Genomic DNA, 10,682 nt, shown 5'->3' with positions numbered 1-10,682 from the left:
TTGAAGTTTTCATCGAGATTCTTTTCTAAGGAGCTCAAGTATTCTTCATCTTGCAATCCAGAGTGCAATTATTTCTACCGTATCATTAGAGGTGGTGTTATGTCATTCTTCATAACGTGAGTTCATGTTTCATGTTCCACATGTTGTTAAGAATGAGGTATTTTAAATCCATCAATCCCTTCGTTGGAATTATCTTGGGCTATATTTCACCTAAAACCGTCCCTAAGGATTGTTGCTATTTATGGTGATCATATAGGACCCAAGTTCTTCTTTCATCCTTCCGGTGAAATAAGCTTTCTCGTCTCCTTGTTCATACCAATCCAATTCTTTTTCCCGTGAGTGGCAGGTTTTCACCTCATAATTTGAGGTGTATTCCATAAGACCATATCAAGCTTATCCTTTTCGTTGTTGGTTTTCCAACAATTCCGTTCAACCCTTCTTTTAAGGATGCTTTTCAAATTCTATTGTGGTAGAAGATGTCTTTTTCCTCTCAATTCTTTCCTTTCCAAGATCCAACTTCTATTCTTTCTCCCGGAGGTCTAGTGATGTTGCTCTTTTCACTCCTCATCTCGGTTTGTCAAGATCATGTTCAATTTCTTCCATTTACAGTCAAAGTGCTGTCCAAATTATATCAGTCTTTTTCCTTCTCTATCTTGTTTAACCGGAGTGTTGTGCCCTTTTGCTCAAATCCTTTTCATCCTATCAAGTATTGTATCTCTTTTCAACCGGAGTCCTATAATAAATTGTTCTTCCTTGTTCCTCTTTTCTAACGGGGTGTTTTCAACTTCGTTCATCTCCGTTGTATTCTTTCTTTCAATTTGTTCAACTTTTCAAGGTTTTTTTGGTTTCACTCGTTTGTCAAAGAAGCAACTTAATTTTACCTCTTCTCTTTCTCTTCCGTTTGCCCTCCGGTGCCATTCTAGATCTCGGGACGAGATCCTCTCGTAGTGGTGGAGAGTTGTAATGCCCCGAGACCGATGTGCCAGGTGTTTTCCAGTTATTCGTTGTTGTTGCCTTGTCATTCGCTTGCGTGTTGCATCTTGCCATGTCATCATCCGCATTGCATCTTCATGTTTTCAAAACTTGCATCCGTCCCAGTCTCCTCGTTCTTTCCGTTGTCCATTCTGAGCCCAGACACACTTGCACGTGCCCACGGCATGCCCGAAATAGTATTTTATAACTGGCCGGAAAATGTTCTCGGAATGGGTTGAAAGTTGGCATGCGGTCTTATTTTAGTGTAGGAAGACCACCTGTCAAATTTCATCGCGTTCGGAGTCCGTTTGATAGCCCGACCGTTAAACTATAGCGGCATTATAACCGGGCACACGTCGAACGTTTTCGGTCTCCGGAAACAGTCGTTGGGCCTCCCTCTCTTCTTTTCTCTCAGCTCAAGACCTTCTACACAGCCCACTACCTACCGCCAGGTCCAACCTAACCTCTCTCGTCAGCCCGCGACCCTCCTCGCGCGCGCGCCCGAAAGCTGTCCCGGACCCGACTCGGGTAGTCGTCACCGTTGGGTCCAGATCATCCCCAAACATCTACAAAACATCTCCGTTTTGTTAATTGGCTCCCTAGCCTATTTTTCCCGACCGTCCGATTACAATCGGAGGGATGGATTAACTCCTAAACTTCCCCTCCTTCCTTATATATATATATATATATATATATATATATATATATATATATATATATATATATATTTACCCCTAGTCTAAATCTAGTCCAAACCCTAGAAACTAGGGATCTTGTCCCATCCTCCGCCGCCGCCAGCCCACTATCTCCTCCTTGGGATCCCCTCCCGATCCAAACCACCAACCGAAGTCATCATTTTCCGCCTCATTTTCCAGATCGGACCAACCACTCGTCGCCTGCCCGATCCACCACTGCAGTCAGCCCGAGCGATCGTGGATCGAGCGCTACCTTCAGCTGCAGCCGCGTGGAGCTCCTTTGTACCCGAGCTACACCAGGCCCCGAGCCGCCTCGAGCTCCCCTCGCCTCCACCTCGTCACTGCCTCGCCTCGCCGGGAGCTGCCTCCCCCGCCGGCGAGCACCTTCACCAGGCCGCCTCCGGCCAGGTCCCACCGTGCCCCTTTTACTTCTCCTCCTTCCTGTAATCCCTCTCTCCCTGTGGCCTCTCCTTTTCCCCAATTCCCTCACCTCTCTCTCATCTTTAGGAACCACATGACGCCGCTGCAGACCCAGCCATGGAGCCATGGATGCCGCCCTCTGCAGCTCCGTCGCCAAGACCGTGGGCCACCGCGTCCGGAGATGGCCGGATCTGCCCCGGCCCGATGGCTTGCGCTTTCCTCCGCGTCCTCCCCATCCCGCCACTACCGCGTTCGGCATCCTTGTCTTCGCGCCGCCGCCTTGTTCCGCTCGATTGCTGCCTCCATTCGCTGGTGAGTAGCAGTAGCAGTGTCGCTAACCCCTGCCTCGATCTTTTCCTCTGTCTTTGCTTCTCTCTCCCGTCTCAAATTCTCATCTCTCTCCGCTTCCTTCCCCTGTTCCTCTCTGAATCACTCTCTGTTTTTTCTTCTTCAGGCAAACAGCAGCCTCCTTCAACCTCGTCGCCTCAAGCCCCTGCTTTGTCTCCTCCTACATGGATCCGTTCGCCCTCGCATCGTTCCTGCGGGATCAAACGCGTTCCGGCCGGGAAGAGCCCCGCAACTGCGACCTCCTGCCTCCTGTCGCCATGGCGCCACTGCCTTTCTTCTTCAGCGAGAGGCAACAGCTCTGCATCGAGCGCACGACCACCACGCGCGTGGGTCACTAGCTGGACTCTCGTTCAGGCCCAGCGCGCCTCCTGCCCCACCAACTTGGGCTTGGCCCATGGTGAGGGCACCCCGAGCCCCTCCCTTCTTTCCCCTCCTATTGGGCTAGGCTGCTAGATTCGGCCTGTATAGTTTTTTTAGGCTCTGTGAATTTCTGTAATTATCCAGAGAGCAGCAGTTTTGCAGGAAACCCCCTAGACTACATGCATATAATAACTCACAATTGGTGCGTCGGATTGAAATGAATTATATATGAAACTTGCTTAAAATTGTGTCTAGTTTAATAATATGTTACTTTCACCCATGTTCAAAATGTTTAAAATGATGTTTGTTTAAATTTTCCCCTATGCCATGCTAAAATGACTTAATTCATAACTAAATAACCGTAACTCCGAATTTAATAAACTTTATATGTAAATGGGGTAGAATTTTGCCTAGTTTATCATGGTGGCATCACTGTGCATGTTTAACAACTATAAAATTTGGTTTAGGGCAGAACAGCACCAAACCTAATATATGCATATGGGGATTTACTGGAATTGTTGTTCGTTCCTTCCGGCCTCATTTAAACTGGCCTAGATAGATAGTTGCATTATGCTTCACCTCTTTACATGTTTTAACAACATTTAATATTGTTGGGTACATAAACGAGATCGAACTAAATAACTTGAATGTGGTTGTCGGTGTCAAAACCGGCGGATCTCGGGTAAGGGGTCCCGAACTATGCGTCTAGGCTGGATGGTAACAGGAGGCAAGGGACACGAAGTTTTACCCAGGTTTGGGCCCTCTCGATGGAGGTAAAACCCTACGTCCTGCTTGATTAATACTGATGATATGGGTAGTACAAGAGTAGATCTACCACGAGATCGAGGAGGCTAAACCCTAGAAGCTAGCCTATGGTATGATTGTTGATGTGTATTTGTCCTAGGGACTAAAAACCTCTGGTTTATATAGACACCGGATAGGGTTAGAGTTACATACAGTCGGTTACAATGGTAGGAGATCTAAATATACGCATCGCCAAGCTTGCCTTCCACGCCAAGGAAAGTCCCTTCCGGACACGGGTCGGAGTCTTCAATCTTGTATCTTCATAGTCCAGGAGTCCGACTGAAGGTATAGTTCGGCCATCTAGACACCCCCTAATCCAGGTCTCCCTCAGTAGCCCCTGAACCAGGCTTCAATGACGACGAGTCCGGCACGCAGATTGTCTTCGGCATTGCAAGGCGGGTTCCTCCTCCAAGTACTTCATAGAAGATTTCGAACACAAAGATAGTGTCCTGCTCTGCAAAATAAGTTTCCACATATTGCCATAGAGAGAATAATAGTTACACAAATCTAATCTGCTGACGTATTCTGTAGCGTGACATCACACCACGGCCAAGCTTTTATTCGAACCGTTTTACTGTCCCATCTCAGCGCGTTATGCGAGGCGGTTTCCTTGGCACGTCTTGTTAAAGCAGAGATCGTGTCCCCTTATTCCGGGTTTCTCATCAATACGGGCGTGGGCAACCCAACCGCTTCTAGGATTCCTAGATTATAGGCAAGCCCAAGCGGACACGGAGAGGACGCTTGATATTCACCCTCTTTATAAAGGGACCAGGCTTTTATTTTTCCCTCCCGTGCTCAATCGAATCCTTCCCCCACCTCAAGCTCAAGCGCCCGGAGTTCAGGTCAGGTGCTCCGAACCTTCAGTCATGTCTGGATCTAGCCTTCAAGGCCGATAGGTGCCTTCCTCCGTCACGGAAGAAGACATCAAAAAGTTGAGGGAGGCCAAATATCTGACCACTGAGATTTTGCATCGGCTGCCTCCCCGAGGGCAGGTCGTCCCTACCCCCGAACCCAACGAGAACGTCGTGTTCGTTTCCCACTTCCTCCAATGTCTATGCCTTGCTCTGGATCCTTTCGTCAGGGGTTTGATGTTTTATTATGGGCTAGACTTCCATGATCTAGCTCCGGACTCCTTTCTTCAAATCACGATATTTATTGTCGTGTGCGAGGCCTTCCTCCGGGTTACCCCTCACTTTGGCTTGTGGCTCAAGACCTTTGAAGTGAAGCCGAAGATGGTCGAGGGGCAACATGCGGCGTGTGGAGGTGCCTTAGTACGCAAGATGATGGGAGCTCCGTGGCCCAAAGGTTCCATCCCGGAGGTGTCTGAATTGTGGCAACATGAGTGGTTCTATATCACGGCTCCTCGAAGCGCCAAGTGGGCGGCCGCCCCTGTTTTCCGCTCGGGCCCTCCACCACAACTGATGTCATGGATCAGCAGGGGTCTGAGCTGGGGTCCAGCCAAGGATGTGCCTATACTGCAAAGCCGCATTCGAGATCTCTTCAATGGAGATTTCAGTTTGGTTGCGGTAGCACAAGTTATGCTGGTTCGCCAAGTCCAACCTTGCAAACGCTGCCCCCTTCGCTTGTGGGAGTTCAATCCCGAGGGACCGCGTGTCATTCAAAATTTCCTCGGTTTGACGCATGAGGAGATGTACAAGTCATTCTTCGGACCTTAGGTAGAGTGTCCGGAAATCACCGAGGACGTGGGCCTGAGCAGTACCCGCACCGCCGAACAGGTAAGGGATCTTCCGGCCGAACATACTGTCTCTCATTTGTTACGAAGTTATTTCTGAGAATTCGCTTTCTGATCAGGACTGGCTAGCGAAGGCAAAGTTGATTCGGTGTTCGGCCCCCCTCCCTGAGGGTTTGGAAAATCCGGTCCTGGAAAAGATGCTCCAGATCGCGCCTTGCCTGGAGCCCTTGAGGGAAGATACTGCGGAGGACAGTAAGGGCGGACGCGGGCCCCCAACGCTGCCCATTCTAACCGAGGGAGCAGGCGTCTCCATGAAGGAAGACGACCGAAAGAGGAAAAGGACCATGCCCGGGGATTCGGAAGCCGAAGCTTCCAAACGGGAGAAGAAGTCTCCCACCAAGGGTCCTACCTTGGGGGGTGCTGTTGCCGCACAAAGTCCGCGGGGGGATCAATTCTCCCGCGAGTCATAAGTGACCCGGAATACTTTAACAGTACAGATATGTCATCTTTTTCTTCTGAGAAAATAACCACTGCATATATCTTTAGCAGTTCGGGCCTTAGCCCCTCTCAAATGAGCTCGTCTTCAGGGGATCTTCTTCCAGAGATGATGGAGAGCGAAACGCCTCCTCCGGACTCCTCCGCTCCGGAAGCGGGCGACCTTGAAGTGTCGTCGCGGAGGGCCTCTCCGAGTCCGGTGAGGCCAGAAGATAATCCCATTGACCCCCGAAGCTCCCAGTGTCCGGCTCCCTAAGAGAGCAGACAAAAGAGTCCAGCACCATCTAGTGTGCGATCGGATGTTCTGAGGGAGTTGGTGGGGCGAGCGGCCATCTCAGATGAACACCGTGTGCTGATGAATACGGTGATGGAGAGAATATCGTGCGCCGAAAGCGGATTGCATGAAGCTTTTATGAGTCTACTGACAGGCTTTGAGGTATGTAAAAGAATGTATGATAGTCCTGCACATGCTAGGTGTGCCCTGTGTAGATAGTAGCCCCTGAGACTCTGGTTGTTGTCGGAAACGACGACGAACAGAGGATCAAATTCCCAGGTAATAACCATACCGCCTCTATGTGCAGGTGATGGAAGCTCCGGTGGCTAGCCGGACTAGCGAGTTTGCCCATTTAGAACGGCAGTTGGATGCGGCAGACGCCGACATCGAGCTTGTTAACAAAAGGCTTGACGAGGCACAGGGTAAGTGTCTATATCTGGTAAACGTCACATAGGAAGAGCAACATAATGCCAGTATCTTTAATATGTTGTGACTGCAGATGGAGCTGCCACTGTTGAAGCCTTGCAGGCAGAACTTGCCCGAGCCAAGGAACAAGCAAGGTTGGTTAATGCGGCTGCTTTGAAGGCGGCCGAAGAGTTGCAAGCCGAGAAGGCCGCACATGGCGAAAGCCGAGATAAGATGGCCAAGATGTCCATAGAATTAAAAGCCGCCGCTGATCGTTGTCGGGTTCTTGAAAAGGAAAACCAGGCTAAGGCATCAGACCTTGAGAAGGCTGCTGCAATGAGAAAATACCTTCGCTCTGCTATGAGGGCAAAGAAGGAGGAGCTGCGGGAAGCCGGGGATATTGTAGCTGGGAAATCCTTTATGTTGCGGAGGAAGTTCGGAGATCCACGGTATGCCCCTCTGGATCGGCTATGGAGCTCGGAGGATGTGTATATGGATTTGGCGGCGAGCGCTGCCGATGCGGCCAAGTACTTCCAGGGTCAAACAGACCGTGGAGTAGACCAGCTATTTTGGAGATAATTCCATACTCCCAAGCGTCCACTTTCATTGACTGACCAATTAGCCGAATGGGCCGAACTAAATAGGTTGTCCGAACTCGCCATGAGGTCCGTGGTGGATCAGCTATGGCCGGAAAGGTCGAAACCGAACAGCTATTTCAGCTTGGTGCAGCAGTTCCTGGACGTGGTGCCACGCATTAATGCGATGAAGAGGTCGGCGTGCATAGAGGGCGCACGGATGGCCTTTGCCCGTGTCAAGGCATACTGGGCGGAGATGGATGCTACCAATGTTGCAGTGCGGGATTCGGCCATAGGTCGAAAGGCTGCTGAGCACTACTTTGAAGAAGTTCTTGAGGGTGCCCATTCGGTAGAGACCCAGTGCTCAAAAAATATTATGTTTGAGTGATATGTAATCTCATTTTAAGCGAAGTGCTTTTATAGAGTTTTATAAGGCTATTTTTATACTTTTGCCTGAAAGTAATATGATGCCTCCTGGGCGGCCGTTTTTGTATACGTGTGTATAACCTGAAAGATTGCAGTCGTCGGCTTCAACCCCCACGCATATAATGCGGAGGTGCTAGCAAAAACACGCCTTCACACTTAACCCAACGTCTTGGTCCTATTAAGGAGGTGATAGCGGAGCGAGCGAGGCAACCGGACTATAATGCTTTAACACTTTCACTTAGCCATAGGAGTTTGACAGTGGGGCTATGAGATAGCCCCTGGTGGCTCCGCACTCTCCCGATCTCAGGGTGCGTACATGCCTGGCCGAAAAACGGCCCTTTGTTAAGGCGGAGGAATTCTAACATTCGCACAGGTCATCGAGTGGTTGACCAGTCTCGCGCTATATCATGACAGTCAATTTTCAGCTTTCTCTACTGAGGTGCTCGTCCGGATGAACCAGGGCACAATCGCAGTAGTTCTCCTGGTGCTACCTTAGCCAGTAAAGCGGAACATAAGGCACCAAAACACAGGAGCCGGGCAAACCCAACATTTGACAAAAGACAATGATTTGGAGCTGATGCATATAGGGCCAAACTCGCGACGCCGAACACTCCCTAAGGTATTCGGTCTTTGTGGTATAAACCGGGCCTAAATAATGGCCTTTGTAAGAAGCCCCGTGTGTCTAGGTACGTGCATTGTTCTGGCGTGGCCACATGCCAAGACGTCAGCATCCTTCACAACGGTGGATATGTATCAACAAGAGACAGTAAAAAAGGTTTACGCAGGGTCTTAATCTAAAAAGAATCCTTTGAGCGGGTCCCTGCTGCACGTCTGCGCCTGTGTCTCCGTTGTGCCGTATCCTGGACGGGTGTAGCACGATGATCGTCTGTAAAAGAGAGGAAGCTAGGTGAAAAGGTTGTCGTGCAAAAATATAGTTTTTTAAAGAAACCATGTATAATTGAAGATGATAATAAATTGCCACTTGTCTTCGCGCGTTGAGCCCCTTGTATTGACAAATAGGGGTGTGATCACTTATTCGGTGTAAATAGCGGCGCCGGACTCGATTGCTGGTCCGGACGCCTTTAATGTTTGGCTGCCCAGGCAACCTCACTCTCTTCGGCGCGCAGAGAGCGCTTGATATCTCCGTGCACTGTAATGATGCGACGTGGACCGGGCATCTTGAGTGTGAGGGATGCGTAGTGTGGTATTGCATTAAAGCGAGTGAAAGCTTCTCGTCCGAGCAGTGCTTGATAGCCACTTTGAAACAGAGCGATGTGGAAAGTTAAATGCTCGCGACGGAAGTTATCGGGGGAGCCGAATGTAACTTCTAATGAGAGGGAGCCCGTACGACGAGCCCCTGGGCCTGGCGTTACTCCTTTAAAGGTAGTATTGCTATGGCGAATTTGGGTTCGGTCTAACCCCATCCCGCGGATTGTATCCTGATATATTAGGTTTAGGCTACTGCCGCCGTCCATCAAGACTTGTGTGAAGTGATATCCGTCAATTACTGGGTCTAATACCAGGGCAGCCCATCCTGCATGCCGGATACTTGCTGAGTAATCGTGATGGTCGAAAGTGATCGGTTGAGATGACCAGTGGCAGCACTTCGCGGGGTCAGGCACTTGGGTATGTTTTCCTGGGAGTGCCGTTTTGTTTTTTTTCCCTGATCACGTGTAACACGTGTACTGTTTTGACTTCTGGTGGAAATTTCTTTGGTTCCGCCGTGTCTTGTTTGGGAGGCTCGTCCTCGTCTTCACTTGGTGTATCTTCCCCCTTGTGTATGGCGTTGAGCTTGCCGGACTGCTTGAAGACCCAACATTCTCTGTGGGTATGATTAGCGGGTTTACCAGGGGTACTATGGATGTGGCATACTTGGTCCAGAATTTTGTTGAGGCTGGACAGTTCGTCCCTGGTGCCTTTAAGGGGCGGCTTTTGACCTGGCCGAGAGCTTTTGAATCCGGCATTTACTTCCGTGCCCTTCGTGCTATCTTCTTTAATCTGGCGTTTGCTATTGCTGTTGCACCGTGATTTCCCGTTTCCATCTCTAACTTCGGATGTACTGGGGTCGCTAGTGCTGCATCTGGCTAACCAGCTGTCCTCACCCGTGCAAAAGCGGGTCATGAGGTTTGTTAATGCAGCCATCGTTCTCGTCTTATTTTGGCCGAGGTGTCTGGCGAGCCATTCGTCGCGGACGCTATGCTTGAAAGCTGCCAAGGCTTCGGCGTCCGGACAGTCGACAATCTGGTTCTTTTTAGTAAGAAACCTGTTCCAAAGCTTTCGGGCTGACTCTCTGGGCTGTTGAGTTATATGACTCAAATCATCCGCATCTGGAAGTCGGACATAAGTCCCTTGAAAATTTGCCCGAAAGGCGTCTTCGAGCTCTTCCCAACTTCCAATGGAGCTTTCGGGTAGGCCTTTGAGCCAGTGACGAGCTGACCCTTTGAGCTTGAGAGGTAAGTACTTGATGGCGTGGAGATCGTCTCCTCGAGCCATATGGATGTGAAGGATGTAGTCCTCAATCCAGACTCCGGGGTCTGTTGTTCCGTCGTATGCCTCTATGTTTACAGGTTTAAATCCCTCTGGAAATTCATGGTCCAGAACCTCATCGGTGAAACACAGGGGGTGTGCGGCACCCCTGTAGCTGGGTGTACCGCATTGTTCGGGTGTTTGTTGTGTTGCGTTGTACGCTGGGGCGCGCTTGCGTGGTCCATAGATGGATCTTGTTGCGCCGTCCTTTGGGTGCGAGCCCTCGCATGGGTCGCGTATTGTATTGTGAGTGGCATTGTATGCCGCTCTGTGTTGGTAGAGGGGTCGTCCATCCGACCAGGTGGCTACTTTGATATTTGGTTGTGGAGGTTCTGAGGCCTCCTCATCAAATTCGGGCAGCAGCTTCCGCTTTGGGTAGCTCTTGGAGGGGCGATTGTCGTCGTACCTTGCTGCTGTGCTGAGTATTTTACTCCATCTGAATTGGAGTGTGTCTTGCGCGGCCTTGAGCCTTTGCTTCTATTTTTTCAGGCTCCTGGCGGTGGCAACAAGCCTTTTACGGGCGGTCTGCTGCTCCGGGTGTCTGTCCGGCGTTATGTCGTCCGGGCCATTATCCTTGATAGGATTTGTTTGTTCGGTTTGATTATCCGGATTGCCGTTGTCCGGCAGCGGTTCACCCTGCTCCAGTGCTGGGTCTGTGTGATCGCTATTTCTGTCGAGGCGGGATTTGG

The 10,682-nt window shown here is 50.2% G+C and overlaps 1 protein-coding gene across 1 annotated transcript; it reads left to right on the top strand.

The window, feature by feature from the left end:
* The first annotated feature begins 1,748 nt into the window (after positions 1-1,748).
* On the top strand, positions 1,749-2,987 carry LOC119288596. The gene is made up of 3 exons (XM_037568187.1): positions 1,749-2,075; positions 2,175-2,399; positions 2,542-2,987. The coding sequence occupies exons 2-3, from the start codon at positions 2,182-2,184 to the stop codon at positions 2,771-2,773; spliced, it is 450 nt and encodes a 149-aa protein (XP_037424084.1). The 5' UTR covers positions 1,749-2,075; positions 2,175-2,181; the 3' UTR covers positions 2,774-2,987.
* Positions 2,988-10,682: the final 7,695 nt, after the last annotated feature.

The sequence above is a fragment of the Triticum dicoccoides genome, chromosome 4A (genome assembly GCF_002162155.2).
Source record: "Triticum dicoccoides isolate Atlit2015 ecotype Zavitan chromosome 4A, WEW_v2.0, whole genome shotgun sequence".
NCBI classification, from domain to species: domain Eukaryota; kingdom Viridiplantae; phylum Streptophyta; class Magnoliopsida; order Poales; family Poaceae; genus Triticum; species Triticum dicoccoides.
This window is presented reverse-complemented; position numbering and strand designations above follow the sequence as displayed.

Excerpts from the sequence above, each read along its gene's own strand:
- LOC119288596 (XM_037568187.1), top strand. The coding sequence starts at position 2,182 with ATGACGCCGCTGCAGACCCAGCCATGGAGCCATGGATGCCGCCCTCTG. Across the intron at positions 2,400-2,541 it reads ATTGCTGCCTCCATTCGCTG|GCAAACAGCAGCCTCCTTCA; the intron begins GTGAGTAGCAGT and ends TTTCTTCTTCAG.